At 38.6% G+C, this 25,819-nt stretch overlaps 1 protein-coding gene across 3 annotated transcripts in view; it reads right to left on the reverse strand.

Moving 5' to 3' along the window:
• Window positions 1-25,819, reverse strand: part of STARD9 (StAR related lipid transfer domain containing 9) — a 101,679-nt gene that overhangs the window by 9,246 nt on the left and 66,614 nt on the right. For 2 of the 3 annotated variants that reach the window (XR_001873803.1, XM_017808624.1), the window contains exons 1-4: window positions 19,271-19,538; window positions 14,824-15,014; window positions 12,234-12,717; window positions 151-11,358 (exon numbers count right to left, since the gene is read on the reverse strand). Coding sequence is in view for 2 of the 3 variants with exons in the window: in XM_017808624.1 (XP_017664113.1) it covers window positions 151-11,358; window positions 12,234-12,717; window positions 14,824-15,014; window positions 19,271-19,290 (11,903 nt within the window). In the remaining variant the exon portion in view is untranslated. Of the gene's footprint in view, window positions 1-150; window positions 11,359-12,233; window positions 12,718-14,823; window positions 15,015-19,270; window positions 19,539-22,108; window positions 22,157-25,553; window positions 25,658-25,819 lie in introns of those variants that run through there. The other variant, XM_017808635.1, reaches the window with a different exon arrangement.

Here is a 25,819-nt window from a genome sequence, read left to right on the forward strand (position 1 = left end):
ACTTAAAGGTTTATAAAATAAGCTTAATACTATATCTCTTCACATATACTTCACTCAGTCTAAGTGATTAAGTGCTCATTACTAAATGCTATTCAAGTTGCATGAAGTGGATTCAAAATACTTAATACAACACTACTTTAAGCAGTTTACCTTTCATAAAGTTGCTGCTTCACTGGAATTGCCACTGTATCATCTGCATTTCCACTCTGAAGGACCCTCAGCAGGGCATCTGTTTCCCCAATGCCATAATTGAGTTTTGCTTCGGTCAGTTCCACTGTGAGGGGGTGCTGATGCAGATCCAGGTGAATGCCAGACATGATCTGGGCACGCTCTCTCTGAAGTCTCTCAATCTCTCTGCTCCTGCTGTCATAAAGCTGGGATTTCCCTTCCATTTCTGTTGGTTGTGTGCTTCTAGTCATCTTTTCTGCCTGACTTTGTAAATCGGTCACACTGCCACTCAAGCTGAGTAACGATGGAGGAGGGCTGCCCTTAACACCACACCAGTTGCTAAATTTATTGTGTATGGGTAAGTCACGAAGACTGTAGCTCCGAGGCCTGTATGGCTTTGCAAAAGTACTATTTTTGTTGAGAGGAATTTCAGTGTCACATTCACTTTCAGTGACAAAACCTGTATTGTCGTCTCGGAAGGAAGTTTGCACATCACTCACATCAGAGAGTGCGGGAGGGCAGCTGTTTTCATTCCTCCAGAAGAAATCATGAAATTGTAGAGAAGATGCTTCTACCACAGGTTCTGAGGATGTGCCAGCATTTGTCTTACTTGAACAAGTGGCACTAATTTTTTGATTAAAAAATAAATCAGCATTTGGAGATGAGTAGTTATGAATCAAAGCAGTATCAGAATTCTCAATGTACTTTTCATGTCCGATTCCAGCTGAAGAACCTCTTCCTCCCCTTGTAACATACATACAACGAAGCGAATGTGCCAGTGAACTGTGGTCTCTGACATCACCTGTTACAACTTCACTGTGGCCCGACACCTCCAACATACTGCTAGAGTGATACAGCCGCTTTGCACAAATGGTAGTGTGGGTGTCAACCATCAGTCTGTGCTGTTGCTCCAAGTCTTTTGAATCATCCTGTCCTAAAAGCTCATTGGCTGCTTTCTTACCTGAGAAACTTCCGGATTTCTTTCTTATGCCCTTATGTTCTCTAGAAGCGCTTGAATCACTCTCTGTTTCTGTCTGTGAAAAATTGTCTACGTGAGGGTGCATGCTGGACTGTGGACCTGCCCTCTGCTTTCTCTGGTTGTGAAGGGGACTTGAAGCAACACTGGAATATCCAAGACGTTCCTTAATAGGGCAGACAGACTTGCTAAAAGCAGTCTGGCTGTTGGGACTAGCACTAAGAGTAAGAATAGGGGAAGAGGCCCTATCTACTAGCAGGGTATTTTTGTAACAAAATTTTCTTTCTGCTGGAGCCTCTGTTTCATTGACACTTCTTTTATCTTGAGTGTAAGATGTTGGAGAGTAAGAGGTGCTATTAGTAGGGCTGCTAACTACAGTGCACGAAGAATCATCTTGCCCTGAGCTTGGCAAAGATGATGTGAGAGATGAAACTCTGGCATTAGCAAAAGTATCCTGCTGCTTTGCATTAAACAATGGTTTTTGAAAATGTAAGATAGGAGCGGAGGTTCTGGGTAAAAGAGGCAGATGCATAAAGGAGTCTTCCAAAATGCTGTCAAGACTGTCATGGAAGTCAGGATTGCCCAGACTTTTCATCCCTGTTTGTTCTTTTGTTCTTTCTTCAAGAGAGAGCACTTCCTCTTTCCTTTCGGGAATCTTTCCTACTATATCTGCACCAATTTCTTTACAATTGTTTACTGCCTGAGCTGCCCTCAATTCATTTTCCATTTTTGCCTCCACTTGTTTTTCTTCATGTTTACTTTGAGGTTCTTCCAAAATCTCAGTTTGAGTGCCTATATCTGCTGTAGTCTGAGTACAGCTATCTGATCTAGTAGCCTTTACAGCATCTTCAGTTCCTCTTTGGTTGATTGTGGCATTCTGCTCATTATCTATAATACTCTGTTGGGAGAGGTTTCCCAACAACTCAGAAGTGTTCTGCAGAAGCTGTGATAGATGCATGGACAGGTTCTGCATGCTTGTCCAAGAAGGTTGAAGAAATAAATCTCTGTTTCTTTCCTCCTTTTTTGCAGAAACATCTGTATAGCTTCTCTGATGTCTTCTCTGCCTTTTATACCTTCCTGTAGTTGCTGTTTGTGTTCCCTGCTCACATGTAATCCCTGGTATTTTTTTAGAAGACCTTTCAGTCTCAGAAGGATATAATAGTACAATTTCATCAACCTGCATCGAAGAGTTACCAGGTTGTGCAGAAGGATTCTCAAATTCAGCAGTGTTATTTTCTGAATTACTTTCTAGTGTTTCACTGGATATGTTGCTATACTGCTTGGTACTGTCACTCGAATATGCAGATTGAAAGTCTTGTCGGACACTGTCCCATCCTTGAAGACCTTCAATGCTACTTAAAGTGCTTGATAAAACTTTTGCTGTAGCATATGAACTTAGATGAGAATGAAAAGGAGAATTTTGAGAATTCAATCCATTGTCTGCACTGGAACATCTCATAACTTTATGATTTTCCATATTTGAAGGAATTTGATTGCAAGAGACATCACTTGCACTTCCAAAAACATACTGTTTCCAGCCAATCTTGCATGATCCATCTTGTTGCCATGAGTGAATATATGGGTTGATATCACTTGAACTAAAATGGATTACATCTTTATTGTCTTGCAAAATTAAATCTGGCTGGTATCCACCTTCTTCACCTTTCCCTTCACTACACTGAGCTACAGAACTACTCTTTGAATGGACATTTACTTCTGCACCCACAGAACTGTGAGCTGTGGGCAGTAAACATGATGGAGATTGAGTAGTGCAGTCTTTTAAAGACTGGCTGCTTTGGCTTCTTCCTGCAAAATTTTGTAAATTTTTGGGATCACAGTTTGCAAACTTCTTAGTTTGTGCCATTCTTTGCTGAAATCTGGGTTTAAATTTAACCTTTAGAAAGTTCTTTGATTCCTGCTTTGAAAATCTTTCAATTCCATAAAGATCATCTTCAGTTGGTGATGGAGGCTCTACACTCATATTTAAATCTTGCAGTGATTTAGATGCAGAATATAACAAAGGATCTGCCTTAGATGAAGCTTCCAAAGTATATTCTGTATCAGAGAAAACAGCAATAGCTGGGGCTGATACTCTGTGACTTTGCAAATAAGGTCTGTGTTCACTTTGTTTACAGCTCTTTGTATTCTGTGTAGTAGAATATGATCTTTTGCTCCTAAATTGCACCAATTTAGATTCTTGAGGAGGCAAATCATGGTTTTCTGGCAAAAACTTTATGGAGGTAGTTTCATTACTTATTACAGAAAACTCTGGTCTTTCTGATTTCGCAGTTTTATTCCTCATTATAGTGTCTCCAGTTGTTGAACAATTGTCTACATCAGCATCATCAGCAGGGCTATCAACACTTGAGCCTGTGTTACTTTTGCAAAGTAAAATCTCTTTTCTACTCCCTGGATTTGTTCTGTTTGGTACGTGTTCTGTCTGTTCACCTGTAGGCACATACTGACAATTATCTTGCAGATCTGCAGGGTTTCTTTCAAATCCCAAGACAGTGTGATACAGGTGCCTGGGATCAGCGCTTCTGCTGTCTATGGGATATGCTGGACTAATTGAACTGCAGGCGTATTCAGGATCCACTTCAACATCTCCTGGATACAGATTTTCAAATGCTGTAACTTTTGAGCCTATTAATTCATTTGAAGAATTTGAGGATACATTAGTTTGCTTTTCAGCAGGTTCTCTACTTAATGTTTTTGTTTGCTCTGTCTTTACTGCAAGATGTTCAGCCTCAGTATTTGAATGCAATTCTTCCTCGTTTCTGTTAAGTATATTTCTCATTTGTCCCTCCTTAACAAGAATTGCCCTTTCAGTATCCCAAAAAGGTAACGATGGTAATAAAAGAGGATTATCACTTAATATTTTTTCAGTGTGTTCTGTGCAAGCTTCTTGTGGTAGAACCTTATCCCAGTGATGCTGATCAACTTTTGCATCATTGTCAATTTTTTTACGATTACTTCCATACACAGGTTCCACATCTACAGCGGAATTTTTACATGAACTACACTCTGTGTCTGACACTGGACAATGCCTATTTTCTTTTGCAAGAGAAAGTAAAATACTTCTTGAAGCACATACTGGCTCATCAAATACAACAGCCTTATCAGACTGAGTGTCTTGTATTTGAAAAACAGCAAATGGAGAATGTTTCAATATATTTAAATGTGAAATATCATATGTGCCAGTTTCACCATGGGCTATATCTGCAGTTAAAGAAGATTCTGAAAATGCCACTGAGGATGGGTAATTGACACTTGCAAATGCTCGGGGAAGATCTTCTTTCACAGAGCACATGTCTGCAGAACTGGAGGTCACTTTCTCAGTCAAAAAAGTATCCTGAAGTGAGTCCTCAAGCTGACTAAATATTAGAGATTTTGAGTCCTCAAGTAAACAAGATGTGTTAAAAGCACTGAAGTTCTTGGAGCTTTGAAATGGTGTATCAGTTGGAGTTTCTTCTGTTGAGTAGGATGAAAGAGGCTTTGATTCATTACTGCCAGTCTGCCCTTGGCTCTGGAAAGCAAGCAAGCCCGATTCTGATATGGTCACACCATTAGTGTTACTGCTGTGTTCTGAGTACTCATGAACTTTATTTTCTTTTATGTCATTGCAATTCTGGAAATAACCTTGAATAATTTTCTCCTTTTGATTTGTTCCCACTTTTTCAGTGAGTTTATTATTCTGAGCATATATGACCTCTGCCACTGCAGAATTATTTTCCTTTTCATCTCCTTTTTGAGAAACACCAGAAGAATTTACAAATACATTTAAATCAGTTGATTCACTTTCAAAGTATTTTGTTTCTTCAGAGAGAATAGCATCATTTTCAGTTTTGTCTCCATTGCTGGCAATCAAATTACCTGCAGATGATGCTGGACAATTCAGAAGACCAGGAGAATGTTCAGAAACACCCAAGCTCCTATTATAATTTAGAAACTCTTTACTATAATGTGAATTTTCCCTTGGAGACTTGTTCAGGCCCTCTGAAAGGGCTGAAGCATTCTCAGAAACAGCATTGCCTGATTGGTCTATGCAGCACTCTTCAGAAGTCTCATGCTCCTGATTTTTATCAGGCTCGTGCTGATATCCAGCTACACCAGGAAACTTGGCATTTTCAGTTTTACTGTTTGCTATAGGATAGCTTGTGTTTAAAAATTTCTCCTTCTCATCATGCAGTGATGAACTCCTCGACTGAAGTACTACCTGAGTTGTATGAATATTGTGAAAGATTTTTGGTGTAGAGATTTCTAGTAAAGAATGCATTTTCCCCATCCCTATGTCTTCCATCACTTCTTTCTCTGAAGAAGAAAGCAGGTTTGATTTATCCAAGAGCAGTGAATCAGGTACAATGGTATCCTTTTCCTCCTGAGCTGTATCTTCCCTGGAATTAAGACAGTCATTTAACAGTTTATTAACCATTAAATCCATACTGTGTTCTTCATGAGCATTGTTAACATCTCGAATAATATCTTCAGAAGAATCTAATATTTCCAAGGAAAATGAGTTTCCTTTGGCTGTTTGCTGAAGTACAGCAGTTTCAGGCTCAGGACCACCTGCACTGTAGGAAGTGAAAGAGCTGCTGTCATTGACATGTTGTGCAGATATGGCATAATCAGGTGCATTTTTAACTACAAACGATTCTTCCTCCTGCCTCTCCTGTGTGGTCATGATTTGTGAAAAAGCTACACTCTTACTTTGCATTTCATCTGGAAGATGTTTGTCTTCTCCCATTTTGTTGCCTGTAACAGATGTATGGACACCAACTTCACTCTCCATTAATGTTTCGTAGTAAGGCAGAACAGCTCCAGTTCCAAGACTGCTGCTAGATGATTTTGCATGTCCTTTTGATACAGTGGGAACATCTTGAACAAGATGGGAATCATCACTTCCTCCAAGATATAAAAAGTGATTTACAGACTGGCATGGAGAGTCTTGAAGTTCTTGGGTTTTTCCTGTAGACATCAGTGTTGCTGATGGATTTTGTTGCTTGCTGATGTCTTCATTCTTTCTAGAAAAGCTGGTAGAAACCCACTGGCTTTCTCTTAAGATTTCACTTAATCTGCTGTCATCACGTGTCTTTTGGTAGCTATCTTTGTTTTCAGGGAATAGTTCATCTGGGTTTTGTAAAAAGATCAGTTCTACCTCCTCTGTGTTTTCTACAAACATCTGCTTTTGTTTGTCTGATTTGGCCATTTGTACTAGCTTCACCAAAAGCACTTTCTCCTCCTCAACTCTAGAGCCTACTGGATCCAGTTCACAAATATCAGGTCTTTTTCTAACAATACCTACATTCAAGTTTTCTGAAGTGCTGTGCTCAGGAGATCGCATAGCACAACTCGTATACATATGTCTGTCGAGACTTGTAGATTTTTGTTCAATTCTATATTGGTTGTTACCAGCACTATCATCAACTGAATATTCACATGAATCAACTACATTTCCTGTCTCAGGACATGTTACTCCTGTAACAGAGTTTGCTGAGTCACCATCTTCGCTCATTTCAGTAGAATCATGGTATCTTGAATCATTCTCTAACAGTATATTCTGTTCTAGTTCTGAAGCTGTCAGGTATCTTTCAGGGATCTTAAACTGATTTAAACTTTCCTCTTTGTCATCTCTGTCACAATATATCTGATGCAAAGCTGGAAACTGTTCAGTAAATAAAACATTTTCATCTGTGCATATGTCTTCTTGCCTTGTAATAACCAGCTCCTTGGTGTATGTCACAGTAATTTCTTTTTCACTCCCAGTCACTTCACATTCGTTAACTTTGTCTTCCTGGGGCAAACAGTTTGGTACACAATACTCAATTGAATTGTTAGAACTTATTTGTTCTTCATTTTCAAGTTTTTCTAAAATATTTGCTTGCCTCCTTGTGATTAGTACAGCTGCAGCTGCATTTTCTGTTGTTCTATTTGTCTGTACAAGCCCCTCGCAAGTATCAAGGAACCCTGAAATATTCTGAGCAATATCTGTTGTGTGGGAACACGCAGCTGAAGGAGTGGTTTTGGGAGCAACAGAAAACTCTGGTGAATAAATACCTATTTCTGTTTTATCACTTTTTTCTCTTTGGCAAAGGCTGTTTGGTTCAAGTTGGCTGCCAGAATGCAGGAGTGCTTTTGATTCCTGAGTATGTTCTACCTCAGTGCTGGCTTCCTGCAGTTCATCTTTGTCTACTTCTTCATGCATCAGGCACAGATTTGTATTAAACTCACATTGAACTTCACAAGCTACAATATTAGTAGGTTTCTTTGGATTCTGAGATACACTAATGTCTTTAAAATCCTTCCCACTGCTGTCTCCAGTTACACTTTGGACTTTGGCTTCTGGATTGTCAGGTAAACTTTCAATCTGTCTGCGTTTAATTTCCAATATATTTTTTTCTAAGTTGATTGCACTACTGGTTAATTGGTTAATTATTTCTGCATCACTGTTTTCCTCTGTATTCTGATAAGGAGCTATGGTTTCTTCTGGATCAGTTTCTAAGTTTCTTAAAAATTTGGATTCTTTATTTATATATGAACTCTCCTCTTGAGAAATAGTAGCTGATGCATTTGTGTTGCATTCAAATACCGTTCCCAACTCTGAATTTACATCATCTTCAACAAGAAAGATGTCCTCTGGGCAATCATTTTCAAAAAAGGCTTCTTTCTCTTTTCTTGATTCCAGTAAAGATTTGTTCTGTGTTTCTGTTTCCAAGAGAATGGTGGCATCAAATTCCACAGAAACGTCGGTTGTCTTATGTGTACTGTTTTTCTGCCCGGTTGATTTTGAAGAGCATGTTGTGCAAAGGCAGCCAGAACATACGTCAGAACAACTTTCTGTGGCATTGACTTCCACAGTAAGACTAGATGTAGCATTACAATCTCCCTTCACCATTGTGACATGCTCCAATAGTTTATCATAATTTTCAGTCTCAGATGCACTTTGAAAAAGACTAGCTTTTGTTGAAGTTTTGTAAAATATGCTTGAATTAGATTCTGGGAGAAAATCATTTGTAGTCTCACAAATAGCAGCAGGAAAGGACTTAGTGTCTTTCCCATTTACATTCACTATGAAATAACTTACTTCATTTACCACTAAGTTTTCGTATTTGGATGAAAATTCTTTCTGAACTACAGCCTGAGAATTCAAGGCATTGTGTTTTTTGCTTTCAGTGCTTTCTTCTCTTATATTATCAGTGCATAATGTAGACTTTTCTGAAATTTGCTGGGATAAGCAACTTGCCTGACTGTCTGCTAGAGCACACTCGTGGGAGTAATCCTTTGAAACAGGTTTGTGTTTGAATTCATAATGATTCAGTGAAGACAAGTCCTCATCCTTGGATTCGTATTCTTTGTGACCTATGAATGAAGGCACCTCTGGCACAACCTCTGCCAAACTATCTGTGCTTGTTTCCATACAGATTATTTCTTTTTCAGACATCTCTACTGGTGTTGCAGATTGGCTGTAACTTGCACTGGCAGCAACAGCTAAAGGGTGACATTGATATGTTGTCTCCTGTGAGGAAAAATCTGTCTCTGTTGTTATGTCTTCTGCAGATACTTGTTCATAATCCGTTTCTTGCATTGTTTCCAAATTACTCTCCCCAGACCTGAGGAGACATTCTGTAACAGTTGATTCTGCTCCATGTCCAGCCAGTGTCTGAAACTCATAGCTGCTTACTAGAGAGCAGTTCTTATTTGCTAAGTCACTGAGAAAGAAACCTTCATCACAACGTGTTGGTATTTTTTGTAGTGGTAAAAGCTGCCCATGGTTTCCAAATTGGATGTGTTTTACTGCAGATGTCTGTGTTGAGGTCATATTATGAGCAAGTCCCATAGAAGATTCATCAGCAGATGCACTGACAGATGCACTTCCCCTGCCTGAATCTGTCACACTTGATTTTGCCATCAAGTTATTATAGTCATTGTCAAGCTCATCTTTTGAAAAAGTTCTCAAGAAATCATCTTCTAAATCTGCATCTAAACAGACATTCCTCTGCTCCACAGTTTGCACAGGCAACACGGAGACAAAAGGTGTTTTTTGCAGAGTGTGATCTTTTGGCAGCTCTGGATGAGTTGTGGGGAGAGAATCCTCCTCTTTCCTAGATACCAGTGACAAGCAGTCTGCAGTGGAGCTGCTTTCCAAACAGCTGAATGTTTGTGTACATTCAGTGGTAGACCTATAAGTAGATAATTCATCCAGTTGTTCTTGTTCAGGATGACATGACCTTGAATGTTTAAAATAATCATGTTTTGCTGAAGTAGGAACAAAAGAAGAACTTGGTCCTACTGAGCTAACAAATGAGGACATAACATTTTGAGATTCCAAGGATGAATTTTCGTTAGAGTTTGTCCATTCCTTAAGAATCTTATTTAATGATCCACTCTCAGAAACTCTGCTTGCAGTTGTTGTTTCAGGTAAAGGTACTTCCGATGTGTCAGAGGAGAAAACTGAGTTTATTTCATTTACACGATGTGATAAGTGAGTAATGCTGTGAATCTGCTTAGAGCCAGAAACAAAAGAAATTTCAGCAGCTGACTGCTTTAGATCATCTTTCTTCAGCCAAAGGTCTGGTTTGCTCAAAGAACACAGATGAGTTTTCTGAAATTCCAAATTTTCATGGGAAGAAGGTGCTGTTATTCTGGGGCTGTTGATGTCAACCTTTGTGTCACAGGAAGGCCAAGCATCATTAGTAAGCAAAGGATTTTGACTTGCATAATACAGTCTTTTATCAAGACACCTTTCTTGTTCTACAAAGGAGACTTTTGTCCCCTTCAGCAACTGCTCGCAAGCATTACTGAAAGCAGGCTGTGGCTTAGTGTCCAAATAAAAGGAACTGCTCAGCTTCAGATCGTAACTTGTTCCTTCTGTATCTCTGTTGCAGGCCTTGGACTCGTGATCTTCTTCAATCTGTATAGCTGGTAATCTAGGAGTTTGTAACTTCCAGAAAATCTCTGTCGGCACTTCATCAGATGAATCAGATTTGGATTCTTCTACCAGATCTTCTGCTGGCATCTCTTCTCCATCAGCTAAACTATCCAGAGAAAAGCTTCTTTCAGCCTTTTCCAGGTTCCTACGAGATGCATATGATGTCACAAAAGATGAAATATGGTGCTCAGTTCTGCTTTTGTAAAGCTTAGCTGGCTCGTGATGGATCTTTAACTTGTGAAATTGGCTTGCATTTTGCTTTTTTGCTTTATTTTCCTTTTCTACCAGAGAGTCTTGTGACATTTGACTGTCATCACTCTCAGAATCTTCTGGGTTGGCAGGACATTTATTTCTGTCAAAATCTTCTTGTTTCAGTTTCTCTGGGAAAGCTTTTGCATAAGTGCAGGAGAGAGAATCTACAGAATAGGAACTGTCAGTATCAGAAATCTCATTTTCGTCATCCTCTTGCCAGTTCCCCAGCACATCTGTGGCTGTTTTGGACACTCCAGCACTTAGCTTCTCAGCACTGTGCCACTTTTTTTCAACATAAGAGAGTGGTGCCTGTGAGTTCACCTTAGTGAGATTTCCTACTGATGTGGCTGCCATCAGAAATTCTTTCTGTTCCACTGGTGATTTCTCATGACTTGGCAAGGCTGAATTTGGCTCTGTCCTCCAGTTCATGACAGTTTGGTTTAGATGCACTGATGGGTTTCCATACACAGTTTTCTTCATTTGTTTAGGAAAGTTTTCTGGAGAAGACCTGTGGCCTTTTCCATTGATATCCATTCTAATCTTTTTATTGGATACCTGAGTTCTATTTTGTGCTAGATTGCTACTTGCAGGCTGACTTAAATCTCCTAGCACCTTTGATTTTGTCATTCTTGTCCCTGTAATAAAGGTTTTAGGCTCATCTTTCTCCTTAAAAAGATCAGGAGAGGAGTCTTTAGAGGTTTGGTTTTGAGATCCAGCTTGCCCTGGATTGTCACCCAACTTGGCAATTTTTTGATAATTTTTATTGATACAAGCCATGATAGCTGAATCATTAGAGTCTTTTCCTGCTACTTTTTTATTTCCAATTGAAGATGGTTTTTGTTTTTCAGTTAGCTGCCTCTGCACCGAAAAGGAGATCCCCTTGTCATCATTAAGGTCGTCACTCTCAGAAACGTCTTCACGACTTCTGTAGACGTATTCTACAGGTGACAACCTCCCCGTTGTACTGCCTTCACAGTATTGATCAATATTTGGTGAGGTAGATAACTTTGAGAGAGACTCCCTCTTCAGCAAACAGCTGTGGAAATAAAGAAGAAATAAAATCCAATCCATGCTTGAATAATGTATTTAACAACATTTCCACCTCAGTAATGCCTTGTAGTTAAGAGTAACAATTCACAAAGCAACAATCTTAATGCCTTTCAAAAGCAAATTCTAGCAGGGAATAAAAAAAAAATTTTGTCAGTATCTATACAATCTCCTTGCTATCCTGAACATGCTCTGCATGCAAAGGAATAGCTCGATGCTATGTGGTATAGCTTGGTATTGAGCCTCTGTAGGCTCAAGTAGCTGCAAACATTAATTAAACATAAAGGATAGTTCTAAGTCACAGAAATCCACCTAGCAGAGTTTAGTATTTCCTGCTGTAGAAACAGCAAAGGACCATGCTGTGATAAACACCCTAGCACCACAACTTTTTAGCATTGCATAGAGATCTTTAGTTAGCTTGAGAAAGGCTGGCCAGTGTAAAAGCCCAATCCATAATCACCCCAAAGATACCAATATTCTGAAGGAAGAGTTTGATCTGAATCAAGATAAAATGATGCAGAAATTAGTATTTTCCAACAGCCTGAGCAAAGCAATAACAAGAGTTAAGCCAGTTCTAGAAAGCATTCCCAAAGAGGTAAAAAGTGCAGAAAGGCTTGAGATAGGAATGTAAAAAACACTGAGAAAGATGTGTTAAAGGCATAAGTAAGGAATGGACAGTACAAACTCAATGGAAAAGGACAAACTGCTCCAGTGGGATGTACAGTATAGTAGGTTCACTGATATTTCAGGTTTTGGGATTGTTTCAATACATTGAAAGGCATTTAGGATTATAGATGGCCACTGAAAATACCTTGAATTTACATTACTTTGAAAGCTCAGAGGAACTGGCAGATGTTAACTTACCTGGGTACCTGGGGCAGATGTGTGTTACAGAACAAATGCTGCCTGTGCTGCAAGGAACTCGAACCCAATGACTTCCATCTCTTTTGCAATTGGTCATCCAAAGAGGACCATACAGCAATATTTTCATTTAGGACTTGGGATTGTTTCACACGCTCTTCACTGAGACAGCAGCTAGCTTCCAGCTGCTCTAGGTTTTGCTTGGCTTCCAGTAACTTCTGCTTCTTGACTATTCTTTCCAGTTGGAATTTGACCTTTTTCCGCCTTATGTTTCTTTCAGCCTTTTTTAAGGAGTATCTTCGCAAAAGCTCCAGCTGCACCAGTCTCTTCTTGTTCTGTTGTAACAGGGAAAGGCAGATTTCCACCCCAGTGTTACTCTGCACCTCAGCCTCTGCATACAGCGTAGGCTCTGTTTGCACTGCAAACTCCCTCTGCTGCTGCTGAAGGGCAGCCAGACGTTTATTCTCATTTATAAGCCACTGCTGGTCTGTAAACAAAACAATGATTACAAGAAAGTAAAAATCATAGGAAAAACTTTATTCGTTACTACCTTCTTTCTTTATTTAATCAACCTCAAGAGATCATTTGAGAACAGAATTTCTAAGCATGTAGAGTGGAAACTTGGCAAACCATTTAAAGGAAAATGTATCATTGCTCTACTTAATTGATAACTGAAAGCCTCTCCATTGGGTTAAGGACTTGGGTAGCAACTGCAGGGTATGAGCAGGGGTTTGGCAGTACAGATAAGGAAACTGGTGGATAAGACATTGTTTGTGAGCAAAAAGTAGAACACATTCAATTTCTCAATGATTACACTCAAACATCACCTCAATTTTGTTGTTAAAATACAGCGGAAGCATGAAAAGACCTGCGTTCAATTCTGTGCACTTTTCAATGTGCAATCCTTTACTGAATAAGCAACTTTTTGTTGCTTATGCAGGGGTGAAGGAATTAAGAGGTATTTAAGTCTGATGTGATGAATGAGGGCTACCTGCAGCTCTGCACAGCTAAGCTGCAAGAGAAAATTTGGGGCTCTAGAAGTTTCCCTAATATAAGAAATCACTAGTGCATAGACATTGTCATCATCACTTGCTTGGTGACTACTCATCTTATTAAACATAATTCATTAGTGATCCCTACCACAGTAAGTCTCCTGTTCTGTTTATGTTGGCCACTCTACACAGAGCACATGCACAGAAGTAGGAATTCTAGCTCGATGGTTAATATATGGATAAAAAGGAAGCATTTTAGTCATTATGTTAGTTAATTTTTCTTAATAACACTTTTAACTTTCACATACAAAGCCTTTTTTCTCAACTTTCTATTTCCAGATGTGTCCTCTTTAGCATGTTTTAGCAAGTAGAATATTTGGCAGATCAGTTTCCCTGCAAAAGACCTGCAAGTTCTAAGATGCTAATTAATCTCTGCTCACAAACTTGCCTCTGTCAGGAGCTGAGCCACAGAAGGCACAGAAAAGGTGAAGAACTTTGGTGGGTTGCCAAGTGAAGAATTGTATTTGGCTGGCAAAAACTACCCGCCTGGCTATGCTTTGTGCGAACACAGCGAAAACAGAAGAAATAAAGGGAAGCAGAGAACAAGTCTGAGAACAAGCAGAGCCACAAAATAAAGGTATTTTGGGGCAACTCTCCTGTTCTCTGTGCATATGCTGCTGTATCCCATCAAAACAATTTTCTTTCTTCATTGTGGCTGGCATAATTAAAAGATAGCTGACTGCATAAGTTTTGGTCTGAGACATTGCCAAAAATTCACAAAAGTTTTCTTCTTCCAGGAGCAAATAGCAGATTTTGCCAGGTAGGAATGATGCCTTTATATAGGTACCCTTGGCTTATCAAGAAACTTGGATCAAATCATTCACTAGAAGACAAACTAGGGAACACTATAACCACTCAATTTCAGTGATCAAAAACATCTCAAGGTTGAAAATGTTCCCAAATCAGTCTATAAACCCATTAAGGAGAAGCCAAACCTCTCCCAAAGCATCTTGCTGAATATGGCTGCCTGCATACAAAATAGCACCTCTGGGGGCCAGAAGCCAGTGACACTAAAAAATACCTCTCAAAACATGCTGTGGCTTCACCTTCTGACATAGCTATTTGCCATTTAAAATCTGATCACTGTTGTAGCCTTTAGGACTTCTGCACACACCGTAGAACTTCCTAGCAACAACTCCTATCTGAACCAAAGCATGAGTCTCTTTTTTTGATCCAGTTTTGGAATAAACGTGGCAGAGTTGCACTACAGATGTGAGCAGAGCAAAACTGTAGGGAGGCAGGATGGGGATCAGCCCAGAAGAGAAGAGGCTCAATGCCACAGGGGAGTAATTGGTGCTCTCTCTCCCAGCAGTGACCTGCAGAGCTAATTAAACAGTGCTGCTGGATCACTGTGAAGGAGGTCCTTTAGTCCTGGTAATCAGAGCTTAGTAACTGTTCTCAGGGGAAAGGCAATTGTAAGAGAAAACTAGTAATAAGCTGTAATAAAAGTTCCACCATAAAATAAAGGACAAAAACATTGAGAGGATAAAAGTATGCAGTAATGGAAGGGCACTGAGGGAGGGGAGGAGGCAGGTACCCACTTTCTTGGATTTGCTGGTTGATTAGTGCTTGGTCATTTTCTAGTTCCCGCTCTGCTTTGATCTGTCCTCTCAGAATCTGTTGTTTTAAATCCTCAACATACAGCTGCTGTCGTTGAATCTGTGTTCTGTGGAAAGCTTCCTGGTCTCTCAGTTTCTGCTTGTACTCTTCACGCACAGCATTTATTTCTCTGCTGTTATAAATGTTGACAGTGAATTAAAACCAGAAATAAATATTATTTGTAGTAGAACAAGTCATCTTACTAAAGAAAGACAGACAACATTGAAGATATTGTTTTGTCTAATAAGGATGTATTATGACAAAAACTCGTTATGGTAAAGTAGCTGTGTATATGCATGTCACAGCAGGCTGCAATCCTGTAAGTGTCATAAATACCAGCAAACATGAAAGCTCTAGTGGTGAAGCAGGTAATTCCACTGCCAGAAAAATAAAAGCAAAAAGAATTTTAAAAATATTGTCACTTTTCATTTTGCCGTAAGTCTTACAAAAATGAAATTGGGGAGGGGTGTTTATAAGTTACAAAATTTAATAACCACTATATATTTGTCATCCAAGTACTTCAAAGCACTTTACTGAAATGAGAAACATTCTGCCCTGTTTTCAGACCAAGAAAGCTCCAACCTAGAAATATTTACAGGTGTTGTTGAGATTACACCAACAGTGTCTGGCAGCACCAAGGGAAGACCTTGATCACCAAATTCTCTGTTGGATGCAACAACTATATTGGGTTATTGCTTCTATATTTGGAGCAGAATTGTGATCAGAAAAGTGACTAACCTGTGAAAAATTGGTTTACAATCTCCTCCAAGATGTTTGTCTCCTTACTGTGTGCCAAAATTTTATACACATACACAGAGTAATGATCAAAGTAGTATCTATTCTTAGCATAATCCATGCTAAGAATATTATAATCCATGCTAAAATATTAGCATAATATTTTAATATTTAAAATAACTCTCTGAAAATACATATTTTACCTCTCCACATGCTATCATCAAAAAATTCCTAACATTAGTTTGATTATATATAAAGGTGATATATGATCTTTGCCTGTTGTTTTGTTTCTAAACACCACATTATTATATATAACCTCAGAAAATTAAACCTTTGACTCTTGAAAAAATGTTCTGAATATATTTTACTAATAAAGTAAACAATGCATTTATTATACTTCTAAAGGGTGCAAAGGTACCTGAAGGTCAAAAAAACCCCAAAATAAAATTTCAAAGGGAACCTTTGGAAACATCATGTAGTTTGCAAAATCATTACCAATACAAGGTCACCTGTGTGAAAAGAGTATTTGACCTTTGCTACATAGGAATAATTTAAAATCTCTATTTAGAGCTGTGAGCATGTGTTCAAAGCAACCATTTCTACAGCAAAAACTTGATTCTGTCTGCTAATTTAGTAGACAAAACAGATACAGAAACAATTAAGCAGCCAAAGTCTACAAATCTCCTGGAGCACCTTTACATGGAACATACATTTCACTTTCTTAAGAAGCAGGGGGAAAGCCTCAGTACAAAAATCCTTTAAGATTCTCAATAATTTACAGTATTACTGTGACTCTCACTCACATGAGAAAAACAGAATTCAGTTTTGTTGTAATATTTATGTAAATGTAATGCTGGTGAGAGTAACTGAAAGAGAACATCTTCTGTTCAATTGTCTGGCACAGTGAAAACAGAGTACAAACTTTGCTACTGTGATCTGCTAAATGGTTTGTGCCTATTTGTGACTCATATGAACAAATTATAAGAAAAGGCAGGTCCAAGATCTGTTTGTCCTTGGCTTGAGTACAAAGATGCCAGCACCCTATGATTTGTAATTTTTTTCCTCTTAGATAAACTTTAATTGATCTCCAGGAAATAGAAATGGGATGCCTCATTTCTCATTCAGCTCAAGTAGATTTGAACTGATACTTCACTGCAGCACTGAAATGCTCATATGGCGATTACAAATCTCCAGCTGTTCAGGTATTTGTAATGCCACCAACCACTGGGGGCAAACTCAGAGGTTAAAGCTAGACTGGTTAGCTGAAGCAGAACCACTTTGCAAACACAGTATTAAATTTAAAAGTTCTCATTTAGGAAAAGTTCCCATGATTTCAATGGTAACTCTGAGGGAGGCTTGAGGTAATTTTCCATGTGTTCCAAGGGAAGTGTAATGGAGCAGCCATATACTCTGGATGTTAAAGTACTGATCTGAGACAAAAGATCTTTAATTTTGGAGCAGTTACGTCACCTTTGTGCTTTCACTTACTTGGGCTGCAAGGTCTTTCAGGGCGAGGACTGCCTCTGGATGCCTATGCACTAAACCTAGCAGAGTCTGTGCATACTCTGATAATGGGATAGTCTTTAATCTGTTCTACTAACAGACATAACTGACTAACAGGCTCTGATTCCTGGGATAGTATAAAAGTTGAAAAATATGAGTCTGTTACTGGTCTCACATGACCTTGGGCAAGTCACTTCGTGTGAGACATGTGTGAAAGATGCAAAGTACATTCATACAAGAGAAGTGATGAGGAACCATTAGATTATCAAACATCAGGAAGTCAAGTATCAGAAGAACTGATTTCAATTAATTTATCATTATTAGGACCATTCTGTATGAGATTAGGGAAATGAGTAAATCATTGCCAGCAGGGTGAAAAGCGAAGCATGATAGTAAAACAGTAGAGAAAGAATTCTTGTTCTGCAACTGTTTACTAAAACTAGATAAAGTAAAATTCCTCTTATAAAATGTCTCTCATTCTTCCTAACCACTTTTAGCTCTCAGCAAATCTTTCCATAAAATTGACTTATCGGAGTTCAAACCATTTACAAACTGAAACCCAAACCATTTAAGTATATGAATCAACTCAGTGTTGCATTTAAATCCAAAGACCTAACAATGCTTGCAGAGGTGGTTAGGTAACATCTGTTTACAGCTGGGAGAGGGTCACAAGCCTTTCCCATACTTTTCAACATTGCTGAAACCACACTCCACCCCCACATTATAAAGTATCAGAGATAAGCAATGCAGACAATGCACGTGGAAGCGTGCTGTTTGCTGTTCTCGGCAGCACTAGCATATTCCCTCATGTGTGTGGTAATGGCTTTTTGCTGAACTAATATGAAACTGTGAGATCCTTTCCAACAGGCATGTATGCTTGCACACAGAGCAGAACATGATGCAGGCCAAACTGATGTTACTAATCATAGTTCCATACTATGACTACACCCCAGAAAGGCAAACTACAGAGGCATATCCATACTTCACTTTAAACCTTGGAGAAACAAACACAGCACAGCAACCACTGCAGTATTATTTCTGCTTTTGTTCAGGTGATGTAGCTAGTTGGTACAATTCTCCCTCTGTAAGGTTAGTTTCTGTAATAAAATACTGTTGCTGAATGTATATATACAAATTGCAGGTTTTGGTGTTCTTTCAGTGTCTCTTTCCTTCATCTCCTAATTTTCAACAGTACAAAAAAAACTCCAGACAGGGCAGTAAAGACAGATGTGAATACACAGATTGCACATTAAATACTCTTTTTTTGAAGCTGCTTCTTAAAGACAGTTTTCTCAAGTGGAAAAAAAAGAGAACAAAAATTCACGCAGAGCCACTTACATAATACATTTTTGCCAGAAGATGTTTTCCCTCTGGCTGTGAGACTACTGACTGTGAGAGCAAAATGACTGTCTGGTTTGGGATACAGATCCATCTCTCACAGAAACTGCTGAAACCAAGAGCATAATGTCAGAATGCTCCTTTTCTACGTTTGAACGTGCTATGTCATGTCAACACACTTGCTGGGTTTGGAAATAACATGACAGACTAAACTAAGAAATGAGATGAAAATGGCTCAGAAAGAAAATAATAGCTTCACACACACTTCATAACTAAATCACCTAATATACAATCCAAAGAACAATCAGTTTTTATAATATATGTTTGAATGATTAAACTAAAACCAAATATCAATACAGTTAATATAAGAATTTAGCCCAATTTTGTAATAGGTAGATGAGATTACTTGTTTCTTTAATGTTAAATCAGATATACTGTTAAATTTAGACTTGAACTACTGGAATACTATGAGGTACAGGAATCAAGCACAGACTGCTATTGCTCATATTCCTGCTTTTCCTCATAAGCAATCTACACTCAATATAGTTCTAGCAGGAATTAATATAACCTCAGGACAAACGTAAGAGAAACAGCTTCATTTCTGTAGGTATCAAGACATACATAAAATCTTGGTTTCACAGGACCAGCATACTCTGGCATACAGCATATAAAGAAAAGCAGCCCTGCAGAGAATTTCATAAAAGCATGCAGATTTCTAGGTGTATCAAATGCAGCAAGAAGTGTCAACAGTTACCCCTTCTCCAAGTAAACCTTTGAAAACAGCAAGTAAAATTACAACAAAAAGACACCAACCTTAAACTAAAGATAATCATAAATTACTGAGAAAATTTTCATATTATACCGATTCTGCCGGCGTGTTTTTCCATCTCATTTTTCTCTCCACAAAGTTTGCACGTTGCATGCTAAATGAACCATCTGTAAATCCACATTTTTTTCCAGCCGGTTTTGTTGTCAGCTCTCTGGGATGCTATTGTGCAATTCTCCTCCCCTCTTCCCCAAACACTTCTGCTGATGCAGAGGCTGGCGGCTGCTACAGCATAATGCAGTTTCCAGTAACTATGGCAGCAATAGCTCTGTGGTGAGGCTGAATACCTGCTGCAACAAAATCTTAAGGCTCAAATAGAGAAACTCCAGTGAAAATAATCACTGTTGGTAAAAGCTGAAATGTGCCAGTTTTTCAAAAGAAAACATCAGTCAAGTTAGCATCCCCATCTTTCTGGCTGCCTGGTGTTCAAATCCCATTTTTCTTTTACAAATGCTTTTTTCCAAGAGAAGGAGAGTCAAAAATAAAGCAGAAAAAAAGATGCTGGCAAGGCATTTTGCACCCTTGCGAATCCCACCCTGAGAGCAATCACAAGTCAGAGTTAAAAGCCTATCTACTAATATACATCCACACAACTCCCCACACCCCCTCCTGCTCTATCCTCCCGCTCCACACGTGTCCAATCCGGGGCACTTCCCACAGGGCCTCAGAGCATCACACAGCAGCAGGCACTACGCAGCTGCACAGGATCATACATCTGCTTCTGCCTAGCACAGAGGCCCAAACCTCTCCCTTCTCCTCCCTAAAGCCAAGGGAAGAGGAATGAAGAAGATATGAATATCTTGTATTCTGAAGGAATGCCACTCACAGAATTCAAAGCAAACGTTGGGTATTGGTGGGCAGGAGGTGGGAATCAGAAATCAGTCAGAAAGGCCAGCAGAGTCAGAGACCTTTAGAAATAAGGGATCTTTGGAAATGTACATGTAGATTAATTCCCTCCACAGAAATTACCATCGTGTGAAGTATTATTTGGATTTCTGATTAACTGGCTTGCTTACATAAAAAGCACACCTGTGCTTCTTTTATGTGTGGTTTTTTTAGCCTTTCCATGCAAAACCTCTTTTTCTTTGCCTAAGGCCCCAAAATAACAGTAAAGCAATGACTTATTTAAGGCATCCCTTTAAATACATCTCCAAAATTGGACCTCTTTCCGGCAAAGAGTCACAGGTACAAGACACAGCCACACACTCCAGTAAAGGTTACTCCTTTCTTGCTCAATTCCAGTTCAGCTAACACAGGTTTTCCCATCACAATTTCAGTTATATATAGAATTAGTTCCCCTGCTAACCCACTGTACGTGATTCTGCTGCAAGTTGTAGTTTCTGTAATTAACACAGTGCACTTCTCTGTGAAATGGAATATTTGAGGGGTCTTTTAAGAGATGCAAAAGATTTCTTAATTTTTTTTTTATTTCTTTTTTTTTTAGAGTACTTTAAAATTCTCAGATGAAAGCTGTTAGTTAGAACTCAGAGTATTTTAAAAATATTATTGAACATGTTAACTATACCACATTAGAATAATAACTGTGTTGTGTTATTCTGTATCAGATTTTTTTTCTCCCCAGTTTAACAATGTTGGTATTTTCAAGGAAACGGAGTTTAAACATGTTCCAAGCAGATAAAATTAAGTCAGTGTGCTGCCATACCACTTGACTCTAATGGAGCAACTCCACTGTTGGGTTTTTTGTTTTTGTTTTTTTTTTTTCAAACCAGCAAGACAATAAAATCGGAGTTTATATTTATATGCCATATAGTGTTAAGGCAATGACAGGAGCAAGACTTTATTATTGACTTATTTGTGGTGACATTATAATCTGATGACTGATGCCATTCACAAGCCTTCTGTGTGTTTGCTGGCTGACAGCAAATACCAGAAATTTCAAGTGTTGTGGCTCCTCAGAGTAGGGTGTATGAGGAAGCAACCAAGAGTAAAATGAAACCCTTTTCAAGGAAATTTTCATGTCCAAAGTTTTAATATTTGTGTGCAATGGTAGAAATTTTTTTCTCTCTCATTTCTCATAATATTCTAATGTACAATTAAAGGTTGAACTGGTAATTCAATTCATGAAAAGCAGATGAGAAAAATATTGTCATACTGACAGCATGGGAGATAAGACTCATATCATTAAGTAACCATTACTGTAATATATATGTTGATATGTTCTGAAATAAAAATCTAGAAGGAAGCAAAGTACTATCAGTTCTTGGTGAAAAAGTACTTTAACCCATGGAAACCAAACAATTTCTGAATTATTTCTGTGTGCAGCTGTTGTGCTTCTGTGCATGAACGAACCATATTCGATGCTCAGAATTATTTTTTTTTGACTCTTCCCTTAAGCCATTTTATTCTCAGCAGAAGAGAACCCAATTTGTCCAAGGAATTTTCAATATAGTAATGAGTATTCACAGTACCTACTATTAACACAAAATTTAATATATTTAGGGGTCTAATATGCTGCAAATTAGTAGCAGGTTGAGAGTAAACCTCACTGTAGTCATGCTTTTAAATGCAGGTTACACATGCAACAAAGATAGAAACCATTTGCACAAAATCTAGAATTAAGAAAGAACATGGTTGCAGAGACTTGTCTATAACACAGCTGCACATACAGATTCTTGTTTCAATATGATGAAATAACTTGAATTAAAGCTTGAAGTTTAGTGTGTTGCAATATGATAAAATATTTTGAATTAAAGTTTGAAGTCTAGTTTCCAACTCTTCTGGAGGAAATCAGTGTAGTGCAGGAGAATGACAAAACTAATGGGTTCAAAAATTTCAGCATGATTTAGACACATTAATATTCTTACCTTAGTTCAGGAGAACATTTGTTTTCTTTACAGTTTCTACATTTTTGACTGTAAAAATAAAAACAGGAAATCATAAATATTTTCCAAAAAAGTAAAAAAAATTTCACTGAAGCCTACTATACACAAAGATGTTATTGTTATTTTCAATAGAGGAAGACACCAAGATGCAGGTTGCTAGCAGCTGGGAGAACACCAAGAACTATTAAGTGAGAGGGGAGACAGAGAAAAAGAGAAAGACACTCACACACACACACAGAGCTTTCCCTGTTCTTACATTTTCCTTTAAGCATCTCTTTCTGACAGAGACAAGACCCTGCATTAGGGTGAACTTTTTACTGCTGAGTAAATAAGCACTCTCGTAGTCCCCTTAGTCCTGTATTACAGTTTGAAAAATACCTCAGACAAACCTGTGACTGGTTTTGGCTGACATAAAGTCTCTTCATAGTAGCTAGTAGGGGGCTGCGTTTTGGATTTGTGCTGAATGCAGGGTTGATAATATAGAGGTGGTGTTGTTATTGCTGAGCAGGACTTTCACAGAGCCAAGGCCTTTTCTGCTTTTTGTACTGCCACTGGGCAAGGAAGTTGGGGATGCAAGGGAGGTTGGGAAGAGACACAACTGAGGCAGGTGACCTAAACTGACCAAAGGGATATTCTATACCATATGACATAATGCTCAGTATATAAAGTTGAGGGAAGAAGGAGAGGATGTTCAGAGTGACAGCATTTGTCTTCCCAAGTGTGATGGATCTGGGTGAGCTGGAATTTATTTCCCCATAGTTGCCCTCACAGTGCTGTGGTCTGCATTGCTAGCTAGAGGAGTGTTGATAACACACCCATGTTTTGGCTACTGCTGAGCACAGCACTGTAACATTCCTTCTTCAGTCAAGGGTGAGATCCTGGGAGGGGACACAAGTAGGCCAGCTGACCCACACTGACCAAGGGGATATTCCATAGCATATGACGTCAACCCAGATATAAAAGCTGAGGCAAGGAGCAGGACCAGAGGCACTCATTGTCTCTGACAGCTGCCTGCTGACAACCGTTACGTGTGCTGGAGCCCTGCTTCTCAGAGAAGTGGCTGACCATCACTGCTTATGGGAAGTAGAGATTAACTGCTGGCTCCTGCTTTGTGTGTGCACAAGCTGCTTTTGCTTTCTTTTTTTTTGCATCAATATAAACTGCCTTATCGCAACCCACTATTTGTGTTGTTTTCTTTTTCCACCTTACTCTCTCCCCTGTCCAGCTGGGAAGGGGAGGGATAGAGCGACTGAGTGGGCACCTGGCATTCAGCCAAGGTGAACGCACCACACAAGTAACCATCACATGTGATGGGGCCCTGCTCTCCTGGAGATGGCTGAACACCTACCTGCCCATGGGAAGCAGTGGATTAATTCCTTGTTTTGCTTTGCTTGCATATGTGGCTTTTGCTTTTCCTATTAAACTGTCTTTATCTCAACCCATGAGTTTTCTGGCTCTTATCCTTCCAATTCTCTCCCCGATCCCACTGGTGGGGGGTGACAAGTAGCTATGTGGGGCTTGGCTGCTGTCTGGGGTTAAACCATGACAACACTTTTTAGTACTTGACATTGACTTTTCATCATGGAAGTGGGACATTTGAGAGACCACATATATCGTTTTATTCTTATAATATAGATCTTACGCTAAATGTCTCAATCACAATGCCCTCCATGAGCAAAACTACTTGTCTGTATAGAAACACAGACTCACTTGGTACTGTAAAGGAAGACAGTAGATCAATTCAGTTTACCTATGCCAAATAACTATTCAAGAGGAAAAAAAGACCACTGTATTATGTAAGGTGAGAAACTACTATTATTAGACATAGTTGATAGCTTATTCCTGTAAGAAATGGACATTCATAAAAATCGAGCAAATGCCATAATGTTTTTCATTTTCACTGAAGTAACCATTTGAAACACTCTAGTTAAGCACGAGGGTAATGTTAAACAATGTAATATGCTTGTAATATCCTGTCCAAGAGATTAAAAAAATTGATCAACACAAACAAATCTGCTATCTCAACATGGTCTGGAAAAAAAATCAATCAGAAATGTTCTGCAGTTTTGTCAGGTTAAAAAGGGGGAAAACAAGTGCAAATTTGTGATAAACTGTTCACAATGCTTCTGGATTTCTGCAGGTTTTTCTAGGATCATCAAAAAACTTCTGTGACAAAAGCTCCACATCTGATGTTTACACCCATGTAAAGAGCACCTTAGTATCTACTTTTGAAGGTTATTAGACAAATTCTTGTTTTTAAAATTCCTTGTAATTTTTCCGAAGACAATAATAGCACTGATGCGTTAAATGTTCATCAGTAAAGAAGCAAAATGAAATAACATTTTTTATAGATAGGTATCACTGCAGCAAATGAAAAGCAAATGCAGAGATTAGATACATTAAAGAGAACACATAAAAACACACCATCCAAGGTGGAAAGAAGCCATTTGACTAGAACTATGAAGAGATGTTCTAATTAGAGATAACATTTTATGCTTATAAAAGAGATACTTTATGCTTATAGAGATACTTCCTCTAGAAAAAGATAAAAGACTGCCAGTATGTTACCACACCAAAACCACTCTAGCAAGAAGCAGAACTATCAACAGATATGAATGAAAAGATGGCTGTTTCTTGCCTTTAACAGGTCAATTGAATGTGCCAGGCTGAGAGGAATTAAAAAAGAGAAAGAATCCAATTACATTTAATTCTGTGATATTCTATTTTGAACTAAACCAGAATATATCTCAATTAATTTTCATGATACATATTAATCAGTCTTCATCATACCAATGCTTTCCATTTCAGAAAGGCTCTGTTATAAAAGCATACACTAAACACTGAGTATGAGCAGCCCTTCAACATTTTGAAAGCAGTATATGCCTTATTTACTCTTCAGTTTAAAAAAAAAAAAAGAGGGAATGACATTGGCTTTCTGAGATGAAGGGCTCAATGAGGACTTGAACTTAAGGGAATTTATGAACAAACAAACCTGATGTCCACAACAAATTAGCGGGGAAAGTGAATTGGTAATAATTAACTTGGCTAAATCATATCCTGAAAAGTCCATTCTGTGCACTTGAAGTAAGAATATTGTAAAAATTATAGATTAGCTGTAAATCAAAACAGCTGTAATGGAGATGTGCAAGTGAACTGAATTAAGGTTGTCTGACACTCTCATCTGAGGCATTTTCTTAATTGTGCATCCCTAAATGATTTTTCAGGTTTGTTGCTTGGGGATCTTAATGCTCTATTTTAGTCAGTTGGCCAGTGGACTTTCTTGGACATTTTTATTTGATAACTTAACAACGTGATGGGACTTATTCTATATATAGCTTTCTTTTTGCCTAACCAAGTCCCTGGTTTCAGACATAATCCTGCAAGAGAAATTGTTTGTTTGACTGTTTTTGCTTACTTTTAAACTTACTTGTAAAGAGAAGAAAGGACATAATGTGGAGAATTGGTGCAATTTCCATCTAAGTTGAGCCAGTCCAAAGCTCCACAACTCCGAGTGGGTGGGGTTTCATTAATCTACAAAACACATGAGACAGGAAGAAAAATAAATCACAGCAACCCGGGAACTTTCAAGTTATCATTAATACCGCTGTTGTTAACTACAATGTGCAATGCTGCATAATAGCTCCCATGCGAGTTTATAATCTCACACTTCTGCTTAGTCTTTGATAATGAGCA

The sequence above is a fragment of the Lepidothrix coronata genome, unplaced genomic scaffold, assembly GCF_001604755.1.
Source record: "Lepidothrix coronata isolate B3197 unplaced genomic scaffold, Lepidothrix_coronata-1.0 Scaffold1, whole genome shotgun sequence".
Lineage (NCBI taxonomy): Eukaryota > Metazoa > Chordata > Aves > Passeriformes > Pipridae > Lepidothrix > Lepidothrix coronata.